The sequence below is a fragment of the Echeneis naucrates genome, chromosome 18, assembly GCF_900963305.1.
Source record: "Echeneis naucrates chromosome 18, fEcheNa1.1, whole genome shotgun sequence".
In the NCBI taxonomy this organism is placed as follows: domain Eukaryota; kingdom Metazoa; phylum Chordata; class Actinopteri; order Carangiformes; family Echeneidae; genus Echeneis; species Echeneis naucrates.
This window is the reverse complement of record NC_042528.1, coordinates 3,607,411-3,624,305: the sequence shown is the minus strand read 5'-3', so window position 1 is coordinate 3,624,305 and position 16,895 is coordinate 3,607,411. Positions and strand designations below refer to the sequence as shown.

The window sequence follows — 16,895 nt, the reverse complement described above, 5'->3', positions numbered from 1 at the left end:
GATCATTCATTGTTTTTATTGAGGTACAACATTAAGACAATAAATGGGTCTTCCTGTGACATAATGTCAACAAAAGACAATGTTCATGAACAATCAACAATAAGACAGTTAATTTTTTTCTTATCTTTATGTCCTCTGCTTCAGCTCACATTCCTCTAGTAGTCTGTGGTTTTCTTCTGGCACTATATAATTTATCACCCGTCGGACTGAGAAGACAAAGTGTTGACACCTCTGTTACAAGTACCCGTGTACATACAGAATCTATACATACAATCTATATTAACAGTAGGTTAACAAAAAGTGCTGTAAATTCATGCTACAGTGCTGTGCTAAATCAAGACCTACAAGAACGCTCTTTTTGACAAGAGAATAATCTGAAAAAAAAATGTTTAAAATTTCATATTTCCTTCTGCTGACCATTTCTAAAATATGACAAATAAAAATAACTTTTTTTTTTTTTTGCAAATGAAGCCAGCCTGCAAATCAATTCATTTAATGTAATTTTTTGCTGATTTCTAAATTTCATCAACTAAAATACAAACCGAAATATTTTGCGCAGTTAAATAAATTTCACGTGATGCTACAGTTCGATGTGTATATTTGTCGTAAACATTAAACACATTCAACAAGTAAATGTACCAACGCATTCTACTGTATCTCTATTATACAGTCAATTACTCAAAAGTACAAAAAATAGTGTGTTTCATAAGAGACAGATGAAGGCAAACTACCTGGACAGGCAGGTTTCACAATGTAAAACATCAGTGGTGTTAAAATCAATAAGGCAAAACAACAACATGCCTTCTGATGCATGATATGAATTCAAAAGCTTCACTCAACAGTGATGTGACAGAAAAGAAAATAAAGTGCCTGTTGTGTGAATAGGTTAGGACGAGAGTTGCTGTACTTGAGAGAGGGACGGGGTCGTTGTCAGTGTGACGGACAGGTGGACGCCTCCTCCAGCAGGACTCATGGCGGTGAAATCTCAGCGCAGTGAGTTGGTTGGCATACAGTCACACAGAGCCCTCCTCTCCGCTCTCAGCACCAGCGTCTCCGTCTGCACGGGTCGGAATAAAAATGTCACAAAGTTAAGGCTTCGCAGGAAACTATTTTTGCTTCCAAATAAAAAAAAAAAAAAAAAAGATTATGTTTAGAAAATAAAAAAAACATGAGAGGTTTTCCACATTAAGTCTAATGGGACCTTTCCACACTCTGACCACAATATAAAATCAGTAATTCCTGGAAGGAAAAAACAAAAGAGCAGGAACTTCACCTACCCTGGCATCAAGGTTGAAAGCAGTCTTCTTTAGATCCTGCAGTGCCCTCTGCATGAACTCAAAGGCGTGACAGTCCACACATGGGCGACCTGGAAAGAGTTCAGACATGAAAAGATTCACGTACTGGTTGTTTTCTTGGTAAAATGTAATGTAACCTCGTGAGTTTTTATTTTTAATATTTGGTAAATGTACAATGGAGTGGGTGCAATTAGTTAATAAAGACTAATGACTGCAGTCATATAATCATTCCTATCCCTGTTCTATTCTTATGGCTCTTACGTCTTGTTGTAAATATCATCTGAGGTTTTTATATCAGCTCATATAGCTTTGCTGAAAAACGATGCAATTTCTGCAAAGGAATGAGCTTTTCCCCTTCAAACCTCAGCAGCTTCAGAGATGATAAATGGGTGTCTGTGCAGAGCAGTGCAGCCCCGGTGTCATGTCCGCTCTATGATTTATACCCCAATTAAGCCTAACCTGCTCTTCCCCTGAAGAGCCCGCAGCAGGGCCCTGCTGTAATTAGACTGTGCAAACATGCAAAAAGCTGCAGAAACCGCTCTCATCTGTAAATCCACCTACTCTCTGCAGGGATGACGGTCCCGGGCTCCTGGTCCGCCGCTGCACCGACGAACAGGAGCTGCACCGCCAGAAGGAGCCCCGCCACCTGCACCAACCCGCTGGATGCCATCATGGTCCGGCCGCTCACCTGCAGAGGACCGGGTCTGATCACACACACCACCGGAAAACATCCCTCACCGCCGCTCGGTGATAAAACCACCGACTGATCCGTTCTTTGTTTGGTAAATAGTCCCGTTTTTAATCTGCAGATATTTCTGTTTTTTCTTAATATATACATATAAATGCAGTAAACAAAGAGATGAACTGTTAATTCAACAAACTTGTTCCTACCGTCTGTCTGTCGATGATGTTAATCTCAATCTGCACAACAGGCCACCTCCGATTGTTTGATGGGGGTTTCAGGAGAGCGCATGCGCAGAATGGCTCGCCTAACATTTGCATTAGGGACTTGAATCAAGACTTCCGGTGACGACATTCAGAATAAAAGCCCAAAAAATCCTTAATTAATACACACGAGGTGATGGAAATCCGCCAGACAGCATTTTTACTAAATAAATGAAGTGCTCAAGTACAAATCTTAGGTTAGCTGGTTTCCACTACATTTAATTTAACAGCTTCAGGACCCAAACTATTTTCAGATTTAGGTTTCACATAATCGATCAAATTTAGGATCAGCTAATGTACAGTGAGGACAAAGGTCAGAAAGATGACTTGTCTAATCAAAAGTCCAAACGTCCTCAGGTTAATACCTGTGGGTTCTAGGATATTTCTGTTTTCTTTGTAACAGTTAGTGGAGAAAATAAGCCCCTCGTTTCTTTCTTTTCCATTTTTTATGTTTAGGAATTGTCACAAAAATATGCAAAACTGAGTGGAAATGTATCCAATTTCATTCTCTTGTCCTCTTGTAAAGGACTGGTGGTCTATTTAATGATACTTGGAATCAGATTTTAGCAATCTGATGAGAAAGAATACCATCTTTTATTTATTATTTATTACATCCGGTGAATTTTTCCTTCAGTAGTACACTGTCCTCCTAAAAGTCTCAACCAGCTGCCAGCAAACTGAATCTTGTGCTCCAACACCAAGTTTCTAATCCAGCAATTAAATTTACAAAAAAAAATGAAACAGTGAGTGTGTAAGTCATCGACACTCGACTGGCTGAAGTGAAATACCAACTTCAGAGACCGAACAATACGTGCAACACGTGCCAGCCATAAAACCATGTGCAGTGTTGTGTTGGACTTTATTTAGATGTGTAAATTTGCCGTGCAGATGTTGTCTCTCCCCTGACAGATGTTGCACGGCTGGGTGCAGCAGATGCCCCCCTCCCGCTGTGGGCGGGGTCCTGACTGCTGTTTTCTTAGGTAGCCCGTTAAAATGCCCGAACTCAAAACACTTCTTTTTCCAAGATGGCGTCGATGAAGGACAGCGACACCGGCCTGTGGCTTCACAACAAACTGGGCTCAACGGACGAGCTCTGGACGCCCCCCAGCATCGCCTCCCTCCTCACCGTGTCGGTAATCGACAACATACGGCTGTGCTTCTCCAGCCTGTCGCCGCCGGTGAAGCTGAAGCTGCTGCTCGGGATGCTGCACCTCCCCAGGCGGACCGTGGACGAGGTGGGCTGCTGCGTTAGCTTAGCCTGGTTAGCCTGACAGGTAGTCGGGGGGGGCGATTAACTCGGACTCAGGTGGAGAGAAAGAAGAGAGAGGAACAAAGTAAAAAGTTCTCCTGGTGGTTTAACTCTACTCTTGTTTTTCCTTTAATTCTGCCACGTTAGCCGCGCACTTAATTATACTTAGTTAGCGTTAGCTTGCTCTTACTGTTACAATCGTTCGCTAACGGAAGCGCCAAACTTAATATTTACCCCGAAGTTTTTTGGTTTGTTTTTCCGTTTCGAGAGAAAAGGCAACGTTTTTAAACGCCAAGCAGCTTCGCCATGAACTTTTCCTGCCGCGCTATGAGAGTGTTTTCCTGCAGTGGTTTACCAGCGACGACGGGAAGCATTAGCCTGGCGGGTGTCGGAGGGACATGATGGTGGGATGGGCACCGGGGAGCCCAGTGACCGAGCCGGAGGGCGGATCCAGCTCCGGCCCGACATATCACCTGTTCGGCTGCCGGGGACGTTAATAGCTCGTCATCACTGTCCTCAAATAGTCACACACACGACAAACAGCCGTGAAAAGTGATGAATTAAATCCACCGTCTGATGCGTTACACACATTCTGGTGTTTCAAAGTAAGAGTAGCTGTGGCTCGGTAGAAACAAAAAGTGGGAAACATAAATCAATAAGGAACAGTTGTTATACCAGAGATATAGCTCTCCCGTGTATAGTTAAGAAATAATGTATTTTGTGTACATCATATTTAATTTTCCCAGCCCTTCAGGAAACAGTTTTTTAAGTTTCTCAAATCTCAGAACTTACAGATAAATGTCTGTGCCTCTGCTGACTCTTGTAATTATTTTCACAGAGTGTTGCTTGAAAGTATTCGACATTACATATTTCTATATATTTTATTATTTAATTTCCTCATCCTCTCCTGCCAGATGAAGGAGTCCCTGTCGGAGATCATTCAGCTGGCCACGGTGGACTCTGAGCCCTGGGTGCTGATGGTGGCAGATATCCTCAAGTCCTTCCCAGAGACTGGCTCTCTCAATCTGGACTTGGAGGAGCAGAATCCAAATGTGCAGGACATTCTTGGGGAGCTCAGGGAGAAAGGTAGGGGATTTCTGACTATTTCCATATATATTGGTGTAGTGGTGGTAATTTTAGAGTTGCTATGCATTTAAATAATCAAATTAGGACCGCTCCTTATTTGAATTTGAATTTGAATTTAGTTTCCTGGATGCTGTTTGGTTAAATAAGATGATTGCAAACAACAATAATTCATTGTGTTGGTTTGTTCCCTGCAGTTTTATGAAATCGTTTTAATGGATATAGTTGAATGAGTATGGCTGTTTGTATGAGATGGGAAATGGTGTAAGTGGTTAATGCATTCAAACTATTTAAATCACATTTAATGCATGCATTTATCCAGTAGCATTAGATGCAAGTACTCCAAATTATGTCATGTTAAGTAACAGTGACTTCATGATTCAGACAAATTAATCTCTGCATTACTATCACTTGTTATGACAATTAATTGAAGCCAGCTATGCTTACTTGGTGATGAGTAAACGCTAAGAAAACATTTTGGGAGAGCTGTAAGTGTTTCTCTCCTCTTCCTTCTGTATTTCTACTGTACACACTGAAGCATTGTCAAATACGTAACAGATGGTTCCGCACTGATGGATTTTTTTGTTGAAAGACAGACTTTAACTTCTTAAATTCCTCAGAAACATGTTTCTTTATCTGTTCCACAGCAATGTTAAACCTTTTTTGTAAGCAGCTTCATTGGCCTGTAGATCCTATGGTAGGTTTCTATCTGTGGTAGAGTCGAAGCTGACCTTCATGTCTTTCTCTTTTCTCTTGCTCAGTGAGCGAGTGTGAGGCGTCTGCCATGCTTCCTCTGGAGTGTCAGTATCTGAACAAGAGTGCATTAACCACTCTGGTTGGACCCCTCACACCCCCCGTCAAACATTTCCAGCTGAAAAGAAAGCCGAAGAGTGCCACGCTCAGAGCAGAACTGCTACAGAAATGTGAGAATTAGTTTTAACTTTAACTGACACTATTCTTTCATTTTTATCTTGCATGTTTTGCGTTTGGTATAATTACATGTTAAATAAGGATTGCAAGCTCATGTATTTGTTGATTATTTATTTGTATGTTATTATTTTATCAGGATTTTCTTCTACTTTGTAATGTTGAGGTGACATTTCTTTACACGTTTCAGCCACAGAGACAGCCCAGCAGCTGAAAAAGACAGCGGGAGTGCCTTTTCACGCCAAAGGGAGAGGACTGGTCAAAAAGATTGACACTACTAGTGAGTTCCAGACCAATAGATACATTATTTAGTGCTAAAGTGGGAATGTTGTAATAAACAAGGTAATTCAAGTGTCAAGTTGCTTGTGTATTCCGATTTCTGTCCCTGTCCCTGTTGCTGATATCAATATTTGCTCCACAGCTCCTCTCAAGGGGATTCCCAAGGCCCCCTTCCGTAGCCCTACTGCTCCCAGTATATTCAGCCCTCCCAGTAACCGCACACCCATAGCCCCTGCTCGGACGCCCCTGCGTAAGGAGAGGGGGGTGAAGGTAATATGTGCTTTAAGTCCTCTCTAATTTTATGTATCATGCAGGTTGAATGTAACCTCCTCTCAATTATTTTATTTTCATTCAGTTCCTGTAAGCCTTTTGTGTTTGAATGATCTATTTTTTTACCCCCTTCAGCTGTTAGATATTTCAGAGCTGGACATGGTTGGAGCTGGAAGAGAAGCTAAGAGGAGAAGAAAGACTTTGGGTAAAAATATTTTCTGACAAAGCTTTAAATCGACAGTATGAATTATTAGTAAAGAAAACCCTTTGCTCTTTGTTCTTATATGATGTTTTCTTCTGCTGTAGAAACGGAGACCGGAGAGAAAGCAGCCAAAGAAGAAGCTGTGGTGGAAAACACCACACCAGATTACGCTGCTGGCCTTGTCTCTGCACAGGTACTTTACATCAGTCACGCCTCACAGCATCCTCTCCTTTATCCCTCAGTTCTTCTGTCCCTATGGTAACAGATCTTTCAACTCTTCTGAACCATCTTGTTTTTCAGAAACTGGGGGCACTGAACGAGAATCCCCTGCCATCAACCAGCTACCTACCAGCCACACCCAGCATGGTTCCTTCCTCATCTTACATTCCCAGCTCAGAGGCACAGCCAGGTTAGCAAACACCTCACTGCCCTCTAATGTGTGCTTTCATTTCACTATTAGTTTAAGGAAGACAGAAAGCTTTATCAGGAGAGCATCCGGTCTATCTCACTATCTTTCTCTTTTTATTTGTGTGAAGCAAATGCTGGTGGTTCAGGTCGGGACACGCTGCAGTCGGCTCGACAGCCAGAGGAGTCGGCTACAGCGGGCGCTGGCACCACCCCCACCTTACCGGGTCAGTACAAACAGAGAACGCCGATGTACAACGCCAGCACTACAGCAAATCCCGCGACCCCCACATCTCCTAGCACGCCAGCCTCCACGCCCGCCAGCAACGGACCCCCAGCTGCTGCGACTGCCAGCCAGCCGGAGACCCCGACCCAGCCTCCCAGCACACCTCAGACCCCCACCCCGACACCAGCCCCTACGCCGCCACAACCCCAACCCAAAAAGAATCTCTCACTCACGGTGAAGTGTGAAATAAAAACCTTGTTGAATGAACTATGTTCCACACAGGACTGTTATTTCTGTAATTTAGAATCTGTATGTCTTTATTTGTTTTGAGTTTTTAGAGTCTGGATCTTGTGTCTTAACTCTGTCTTAATTTAAGTGCCCAGTGTTCTTTCTGTCATCTAAACTCTCTCCTATTTGTTTCTGCCCATCAGAGGGATCAGATGTACGCGGCCCAGGAGATGTTCAAGACAGCCAACAAGGTTACCAGACCAGAGAAGGCCCTTATCCTGGGCTTCATGGCTGGATCCAGAGGTAGAGTCGTTGTCATACTAGCTGCCTGCTATTCACTCTGTTATTCAAACACTCATTTCCAATTAGTGTCAATTTTCTGCCTTACTAAATCTGATGTCATTTTTCACACTTTGGCACCTACTGAGTGACTGTCACACATTGTCAAACTCATTTATCTTGTCACAATGCAAACTTGTGTGTTTCTAGCAGTCTTTTTTTTCCCCCTCCCCCAGAGCAGGAAACAGGATCAGATTTAGGTCCTAGGAAATTCAGCCTCAGTTTCAAATTAGTTTGTAGATGAGTCAGTCTGAGTGATCTCACACAGAGCTAATCACGCAGTCATAAAATGACAGTAAACATATTGATGACTCCTAAACACAAACAAGCCGATAATGACCCATTAGCTTCCTCCCATCTTGCAGAGAACCCGTGCCCGGAGCAGGGGGACATCATCCAGATCAAGCTGAGCGAACACACAGAGGTTTTGCCCAAAGCGGACGGCACCGGAAGCACCACCATGCTTGTGGACACAGTCTTCGAAATGAACTATTCCACAGGACAGTGGACACGCCTCAAGAAATACAAACCCATCACCAACACTTCCTGAGGCATTTCACTCGCTCAAACTCACACACCCCAAATTTCTTATCCATCTCAAAACCCATGTACACACACACACACACACACACACACACACACACACAGATACACACACATATTTGCAAACACATTTGGGCCAAATGAAGCACTGGGAGGGTGAGACATCAAGGAGAGAAAGGTCCTCCCTTTTCCTGCACTGTCAAAATGCAGGACTCTTTGAAGAGTATTTCTGGGTTGTTGTTTTTTTTGTTTTTTGTTTTTTGTTTTTTTTTGTTGGGGGTGTTCCCCCAACCCTTTTATTGTTTCCATTTTTAAGTCGCCTCCAATTCCTGAATGATGCTGTGGTCAGGAGGAACGAGAGTGTTAAACGAGTCTGAGCAGAGGAATTAACTCACGGCAGGCACCTTTCAACATTTTGTACTCTTGGGTACAAGCATGTCGCGTGTCTAGAAAGAAACTAAGAACAGTCTGTATTTTTCTGTATGAATGTGATGTTTGCAGCTTATTCTTCTACCTTTCAGAACAGAATCATCGGTTATGAAAGTTAAAAAAAAAAAAAACCACAGACCCCCACCACCACAAAAAAAAAAAGAAAAATCAGAACAGTAATGACAGTCATCAAAAAAATAATGAGCGTTCAATAGTTCTCAGTGCTGTCAAGTTCTGTTCGGAGCCTTCTGATAGATGTTTAATAATTTTTCATCCTTTTTGAAAAGGGAAGAAATAAATCGACAGACTCCAGGGGTGCGTTTCTCATCTTTCTTTCTCACTTGAATTTTGCTGTTGAACCAACGGATCAGGAGTTTCCTGTATTTGTTTCCTTCTGACTTTTTCCCTCCTCAGTATTCAGAAGTGTCTTTTACTTTCCTCTCCATTGATGTGAATAGGTGCAGTAATATTAAGCCCAAATTAGAGAGTTAAAAAAAAGTTTCTTTAAATATAGAACTTTTTCTGTAAACCACTCAAATTTGCATTGTTTAGATGAATGTAAACTACTTTACTGTCGGGGTGGGGTTGATCATTTCACCCTTTATATTTCCACTATTTCCAGGTAAGGGTTCTCTACAGTTCTCACATCTCCTGGTTTGTTGCTGTTGATGCAGAACAGGGATCGCTCCCAAAAAACTCTGGTGATGTGAGTCCCATGAATGAAGAGAAGAGTCTTTTTTTTTTTTTTTTTTTTTGTCTCTTTCTTTTTTTAATTTGCTGAAAAAAATAAGTTGCAGCATAAAACAGGCACCACAATTGATTAACAGTTACTGTGCAACGTTAACATTATCACACAACAAAAGCTTTGTTTTGTCAGCATGATGAATATTTGTTATTGATCAGGTATGTCTAAACTCTCCTACTGAAAGTGATGACTTAAGACACCACACTTAGAAACACAACAGGCTCAGGCTGATTGGGCCCCCTCCTCACACTTGATTGTTACCCCCCCCTGCATGTTGCAGGAGTAAAAACTCCCAGCAGCACTCAGGCCAAACCAGAGAGGAGCTGATCCAAATAAAGACAGTGTTATCAGCCTGCGTGTGCAGAGAATTTAAAAGCAGCCTGTGTGAGCTGCCTAAATAACTGAAATGTTAAGTCCAAGTAGTTTAAAATGTAAGTATCTGACATGTTTGAAAACAAAATGTAAAGGTTTGATATGATGTCAATGTGTTGGAGCAGTCTAACGAGATATCCAGCCATGCACAGCACAAAGTCTTTGTTATTGCGTGATAATGTGAATGTGCTATTAGAAATTTTCACTAATGTAAAACCCTCTTTAAAACTTGTGCTCATAGCATAAACCATAAAATCATAACAGACATTTGTTGGACCAGCTGATCCCTCATAAGTACAAAAATTAAATTCTTTTGGGGCAGACAGTACTACCATCTTTGATCTAGCTGGCTCCAGTCTGGATATTTGGTAATCACTTGGAGTATGTGTTTCAGTTCGCCCCGGGGTCCCTCCAGCCTCCGAACGTCTTCTCCAGGTAGAGAGCTACAGCCAAAGTTAGATGGTCCTGCAGCTTCCCACCCACAACCTGCACACCCAGGGGCAGACCCTCCTCACCCAGACCCAGAGGACACTGGGTGACCGGCAGGGCCAGGATGTTAAATATACCTGTGGACAGAGACGGTTTACTGTGTGCCAGTAAAGAGGAGACTGAAGCTCTATTAGACAACTTCGCTGGAGGACGTGACATCAGACTACAAGGTACAAACCAGGAAACATAACTAAAATGTATTAAAGTGAGGAAATGTCTTTTTCTACCGCAGAGTTAATTTACTGAGATTGGAGCTGGTTATTTAAATAATGACGTTGGAGCTTGTAGAAAATGTTTAAGGAGCTCCTTAGTTTTACTCCTACAGTGCTGTCGCAGCTCTGACGATGGAGACAATGAGATGGACCGTTGAGAAGTGAGGCATTAATGGGCACTGACCTGTGTAGGAGAAGTCGAAGGGTCTGAACAGGGGGTGGTGGTGTTTGGGTGCCACCCTGGTGTGTGATGGGTAAAGAATAACAGCATCAGTGCCCAGCAGCTCATCCACCTCCTTCTGCAGCTTTTCCTTCTTCTCTGTGATGAAGGTCAAGGGTTTGGACGAGCGTGTCATCTCTGCCAGACCCAGACCTGAGGCCACACACACACACACAGTTTAACAGAGCTTCTGTTGGAATAAACCGAGGTGACTTCAGGAGCTAAAACATCTTGTTCTCCTCTCATTATCAATGTAGCTAAAAATAATAAGTTTAATATTAAAAATGTCTGACAGCTTAAAATAAAATGGCTTTTTTTTTTTTAAATCAATTATTTCACAAACACTTGTTCCATGTATGCAGTTTATATAATTTTCATGACTTTTTTTCATTATGTCTTTTTCTACTTAATATTTATTAAAAAGGGCCATAAAAATCTGTGTTCAATTGAAGTGATACTAGATAAAATCCACAGTGACAGTCTTACCAATAGCAGCCATGGTGTGCTCTGATTTTCCCACCATCCATTTCAGCAGCTCCCACAGAGGCCACGCTGGCCGTCCTGGTTCGCCCATCAGTGAAGAAAATGGCATAGGAGGCTGTGAGGATAACACACTAAACGTTTTTTTGCTTCTGAGGTGACATAAAAGACGGTGTGTGTGTATATTACCCTTCATGAGCCACAGTGCTGGGCTGTCCCCATTCAAGGCACAGTCACATGCTATTTTCTATTGATGTCAGACTCCTAAACCAGCAGAGGGATCATTTTCCATGTGGTAACACTAACCTCTGGCACTGTGCTGTATCCTACTCCAGGCCTACTGTCTTGTGATTGTGAGACACCGACAATAAGCAGAGTAATGACGCAGGGGTAATATTAAGTTATCCCATTCACTGTTGACCCTTGAGTTCTCAGATGTGTATAATCAAATTACTAATCTTGGAGACATATCTGTTCACTTATATTGTGGGGACTCGGCTTTATTCAGGGCCATGAACTAACTCCATGTGAAATAATAATAACCATTCGATTTTATAGTGAGGAGTTGGATTAAGGTTGGCCAAGTGTTCAGGGAATGAACTAAGGTAAAAGTCCTCTGAAGTGATGGAAATACTCGGTGTGTGGGTGTGTTATGCTGTGCCTTGACAGCTAAACAGATTAGTACAGCGTTTCTAGGCAGCAGACTACAATAGGTGCTGTGACTAGAGCTCGGCCTGCTTTCTCTCACTGTGAAACATGTTAATAGAATAAGGGGAGAGTCTTGGCAACAGCAGAGTAACAAATTTTCCTCCTGTCATTCCTGTTTTTCTCCAGGATAACTGATTACAACATTCATTGGGTGCTGTCCAAACAGCTCTGGAACAAAGCGTGAGGTAGACTTGCCTTGCCGTCCTTATCAGAAAGCCCCATGTAGGTGTTCCAGATCTGGAAGCTATATTGGAGTTCAGGGAAACGCACCTCTTGGACTTTTATTCCCAAATCGAGCTCCAGTCTCTCCACCACCTGGAGAACATCCCAAATTTCAATTAGTCTATAAAAAAATACTCTTGCTATATTTAATTTGAGCGATGGATTAAACAAACCTTCCTCTGAATATCCATGAGCTCTTTGCTGACGGGGTATGTCAGAGGAGAGCCACCATCATGAGGGATGGTGAAGAACTTAAGCTTTTTTAGGTCAACCTTTGTATTTAAGGACAACCTGGAAGCAAAGAAGAAAAAAAAAAAAAAAAACATTTGAGGCCCACAGAACGTCCGTGTAGCATCAAACTAGGAGTTTGGATCCTTTACGAAGTGCGTCTGGGCTCTTACATGTGAACATTGGGTCCTGCCATGATCTTCAGCATGGGCAGCAGGTCTTCAGCATATCTGCACATGGGACCAGTGCTAATATACTCGTTCTGTCTGCCGGACGTAGGAGGGTACTGGTTCTCACTGGACACAACATCTGCACAGTTGGTCCATATGTATAAGTTTAATATCCCAGAAATGTAAAAATAAGTTGTATGAAAGTATTACTGATACTACAGAGAGACAGTATGTCAGCATACACCGAATATAAACCTAACAGGACTTGTCTCTTACTAGGAGTGGTCTTATGGCCAAATATTCCATTGAAGAAAGAGGGCATACGGATGCTGCCGCCAATATCTGAGCCAATACCGATGACTGCACCAGCTGCCCCCAGTATGCTGCCCTCCCCACCTGAGGCCAGACAGAGGAAGAGGGGATAAACAGAGGGAAAAGGTACAATTTAGAATTTCAACCAGCTGATCTATCAAGATTGATTATAGTTTCAAGAAAATTGTCCAGCATTACAAAGTTTCATGCCCCAAGAAGTGTTCCCATGTTCTCCTCACTGGAAGAGCACTAGATTTAAGGGACTTCAATTTAACTTGTCACCAATATAAAGCCTCTAAAAATGAACACTGAATTAATGTAAAAAGAAAGACAGAGCAGTGTTACTCTTAACTGAATTCATCACGTGTAAGTGACAAAACCTTAACAGATACTACATAAGACTTATGAATAGAGCCTGAAAATAAATAAATAAATAAATAAATCACCACAGTAGAACAGAGCCAGTGCTCGTACGTCTGCAGTGAACAGTAATATGGTAAAGCCAGGGCTGCTCTGGGCGCTGAAGAGAATTAATGCTTTTCAAATCTGAAATTTAAGTCAACAAAAGAACACCGGCCTCTGACCTGAGCTTCCTCCTGCTATCCTCTCAAGGTCATACGGGTTGTTGGTGATGCCATTCAGGCGGTTGTGGGACTCGCACCACATGCACAGCTCGCTGGTGTTGGTGACCCCCACCGGGATGGCCCCCGCTCTCTTTAACAGGGCAACAGGCGGAGCGTCAACTGTGGCCACCACTCCTCGCCTGGACACCAAACCTGAGGTGTGGGGCATGCCTGCAAGATGGAGATGTGTTAACACTCAACTGCAGTAAGAAAAATGATTTAATTATTTTCTCCTGTCATCATAACTCATAAACACTAAGTCAGGAAACACAATGAAAGCTGATCAAGGGTAAACGTGGCTTTCACAACAGTGTTTTGCAACAGGATTAATAATGTTGCCTCAAGCTCTAACAATTGTTATGACCAATTAGCTGCATGTTCTCAATTTCTGGGTGTGAGTATGTGTGTTGTATATGTGTATATATATTAAATAAATACACACACACACACACACTCATATCAAAAAACTGGTTGTTTGATGGATGCAATCCAAGTAAGAGCCTGGTCTCAAGTGGCAGACAGGAGGTTAGATTTCTTGAAGTTACCCTGCAGGGCGAAGGACTCTTTGACAGACAGTGGGACTCCCAGTAAAGGCAGTCTGTCCTCCAGCACCTCCTCCCCTCCAGTTTCCTCCTCGATCAGCTTATCAACCTGAGCCGCCTCTTGGAGGGCAGCAGCAAACCTGGACAGACAGGTTTAAATTGGACTTTCAGATAGTACTTCAATATATAATACTAAATATAAGTATAATATTTTGGCTTACATGAGAGTACAATGGGCTGCAGCTAATATTATTTAATATGCTTATTATTTAAAATGATTGTCAAAATAGTTGATTACATTCTTATCACTCAAGTCGTCTGCGAATGGACTACCTGTTGCTGCAGAGCACACTAAATTTTAAAGACAGTATCAGTTAAGAAGAACTGATTGTTCCTTGCCTGTCTTTTATCACAGCGTTCACTAACGGGTTGACTTGCTGGATCCTGTCAATGTAAGCCTGCACCACCTCCACGCTCGATACCTGTACATTTAGACAATTTAAGTGATTGTTAGGGTTCGTCTCACACACATACAGATAAAACAAAACCAGGCAGAGTGGGGGGAAATACTATATTACACTTCTCCATGTGTAACATGAAACAGGTTTGTCAAAGGAAAGAGGGAAGGGCAGAAGAAAAAGGTTTCCCGTTGGTCGTTGACAGTGATGGCTTCAACGACCAACGTCAATATGTGACTACTGAATATACATTATGTAGTCAAAAGTATTCGCTAACCTGCCTTGACTCGTTTATGAACTTAAGTGACATCCAGTTCTTAATCCACAGGGTTTAATATGACGTCGGTCCACCCTTTGCAGCTATAACAGCTTCAGCTCTTCTGGGAGGTTTGGGAGTGTGTTTATGGTAATTTTTGACCATTCTTCTAGAAACACATGTGTGAGGCCGCTGATGTTGGATGAGAAGGCCTGGCTCTCGGTCTCTGCTCTATTTCATCCCAAAGGTGTTGTATCTGGTTGAGGTCAGGACTGTGTGCAGGCCAGTCCAGTTCATCCACACCAAACTCCCTCATCCATGTCTTTATGGGCCTTGCTTTCTGCACTGGTGCACTGATGTCATATTAAACCCTATAGATGCCACCTAAATTCATGTGTGAGTCAGGACAGGTGAGTGACCACTTTTAGCTCCGTAGTGTACTATCGCACACTTCTCCATGTGTAACATGAAACAGGTTTGTCAAAGGAAAGATGGAAGGGCAGAAGAAAAAGGTTTCCCACAGGTAATGGCTTCAATGACCAACGTGGATATGTGACTACTGAATATATATTTACTCTGTCTTTTCATGGTCCAGTGCCAACACTGTAATGGTTGGACAGGTTTCAGCAGTTGGCCATTTTTCTTCATATTAGAGCTGAGTTAATAATCTTTCAAGCAAAAAGCTAAATTTAGCAGTCTCTGATTCCACCTTTCCCTGCGTTGCTTTGTCATTTATCACTGTAAACAATATTAAAACAGCACCAATACATTAAATTGCAATACAGTGGCATTACAACTAATATTTAGGGTTGATGAATTTGTCATCGTGAAGCCCGTCATTTGAATGGCATATTGAACCTGGAGCTCAGCCCAGAACAGAAACCTGAGGCTGCAGTGGACAGCTGAAGCTGTTGAGTTTGGTGTCATGGACCCAACCTGCCATGTTTCAGCAGTCCAGACCGACGGCGGTGTAATGGCGTGAGGATCCTTTCCCTTTAGCCAGGTGTTTGTGTGCTGATGGGGACAATGTGCAAGTCATCCACAACTGGTGTCATAAAGATGCCAGTGAGTCCTCCCAGAGTTAGGGTTAGCTCAACATACCTGTCTCTTTGTTATTAACTGGCTTGAGTCACTCTGCTTTCTGTGAAGCAGAGAACTTTAAGGGAAAGTTGTGCAGAATGTGTGTGCTCTGTGGTGGAGACCTGCTTAGAGGTAACACAATAAAACTACTGACAAAGAGAGGACAAGAGCAGAGGATGAGGATGGAGCCAGGTTAAGACAAATCCATGTCCCTCAGCCTTTAACTAGCTAGCAGCTGATGGAAAGCGGAAGTATTTCTGACTAACTCGGTCACCGATTAAACCGGAGCGGCAGCAGGCCGGCGGCTGACCGGGGACACACCTCTTTCCGCCGGATCTTCTTGGCGAGCTGCGTAGCCGAGAGGAGCAGCAGCGGGTCTTCGGCCGGGGGGAGCTTCTTCCCGGCCAAGGCGGGCTTCCGAGGAGCGAAGAGCCGGCAGAGCAGGAGGAAGACTCCGGCCACCGCCTTCAGCAGCCACACCTGGACCTTCCGCAGCAGACTCGGGGCCATTTTGCTGCAAACTGAAGGGCAACGGTCAGTGAGGAAGCCGCTGACGTCCCGGCCTTTTATACCTGTACGTCAAGTTGCCATGGGTGACCGAGGAGGAGGCTGCCGGAAATGTAACCTTTTGGTTTTCAAAACAAAAGCTTCTACTTCCCTTAATTCTTTCTCCTTCGTTCCTGACAGAGTTAGGAGTTTATTTATGTTTTCTTCAATCATGTGGTTAATGATTGTGCATCTGATTTCCTTGGCAACGTGTTGATGTCTTAATGTTGAATTAATATGAAATATATTAGGATTTGTCCTGTTTTGTGTTTGAGCTCTTTGATGTGTAGAAATACAACCATTAAAAAACCTAAATAGTGAAGTCTGTTGTAATTCTAGGACATTTTCCTTTTCAATATTTGTCCCCTGAAAAATGTTATTGAGCCTCACATTTATCGTTTTAGAAGCTGAAGATTATTGCATCCTATGCAAATGTTGGCTATTTGGTTAGTTGGTCCAGCAAAACAAAACATCTGCTGATTTCCCTTTAGACCCTTAAAAGCTATGATGGATGTTTTTGCCAATTTTCCAATGTTCTATAGACAAACAAACAATTGAAAAAAGGACCAGCAGCTCAATAATCAATAATGACAATCTGCATTAGTCGAAGGTCTAAAAAGTATTTCTTCAACAGATGTATTACATAATACAATTTATGTATTAATACAAACTTATCTAGAGGATGTATTTGACTTGAACATTCATGGCTTTAGGCAGTTATTTTTTTGCACCTGGTGCAGAAGACAACATTATGTTATAAATGTGTATTTACTTCTGCCACTCCCTCCAATGGACTGGAAATAAGTGGTGTT

General features: G+C 42.6%; 3 protein-coding genes across 4 annotated transcripts; 1 reads left to right on the top strand and 2 right to left on the bottom strand.

Annotated features, from left to right (window-relative positions):
• On the bottom strand, positions 1-3,891 carry nicol1 (NELL2 interacting cell ontogeny regulator 1). 2 transcript variants are annotated; one of them, XM_029526841.1, is made up of 4 exons: positions 2,187-3,891; positions 1,857-2,098; positions 1,278-1,366; positions 1-1,057 (listed from the first exon to the last, which is right to left on the bottom strand). In XM_029526841.1, exons 2-4 carry the CDS (start codon positions 1,966-1,968, stop codon positions 986-988), a joined length of 273 nt encoding a protein of 90 aa, XP_029382701.1. In that variant the 5' UTR covers positions 1,969-2,098; positions 2,187-3,891; the 3' UTR covers positions 1-985. The 2 variants fall into 2 exon arrangements, with proteins under 2 accessions (XP_029382701.1, XP_029382700.1); XM_029526840.1 differs by having other exon boundaries at positions 1,857-1,983.
• On the top strand, positions 3,235-8,588 carry nelfa (negative elongation factor complex member A). The gene is made up of 11 exons (XM_029526839.1): positions 3,235-3,475; positions 4,404-4,575; positions 5,334-5,495; positions 5,690-5,779; positions 5,921-6,048; positions 6,184-6,253; positions 6,355-6,443; positions 6,551-6,659; positions 6,787-7,115; positions 7,313-7,412; positions 7,814-8,588. Exons 1-11 carry the CDS (start codon positions 3,266-3,268, stop codon positions 7,996-7,998), a joined length of 1,644 nt encoding a protein of 547 aa, XP_029382699.1. The 5' UTR covers positions 3,235-3,265; the 3' UTR covers positions 7,999-8,588.
• A 587-nt stretch (positions 8,589-9,175) lies between these two features.
• faah2b (fatty acid amide hydrolase 2b) lies at positions 9,176-16,149 on the bottom strand. Its single transcript, XM_029526794.1, has 11 exons — positions 15,859-16,149; positions 14,143-14,225; positions 13,747-13,883; positions 13,163-13,372; positions 12,543-12,662; positions 12,270-12,405; positions 12,042-12,159; positions 11,842-11,961; positions 10,945-11,056; positions 10,423-10,611; positions 9,176-10,103 (listed from the first exon to the last, which is right to left on the bottom strand). Exons 1-11 carry the CDS (start codon positions 16,045-16,047, stop codon positions 9,928-9,930), a joined length of 1,590 nt encoding a protein of 529 aa, XP_029382654.1. The 5' UTR covers positions 16,048-16,149; the 3' UTR covers positions 9,176-9,927.
• Between the last annotated feature and the right edge of the window lie 746 nt (positions 16,150-16,895).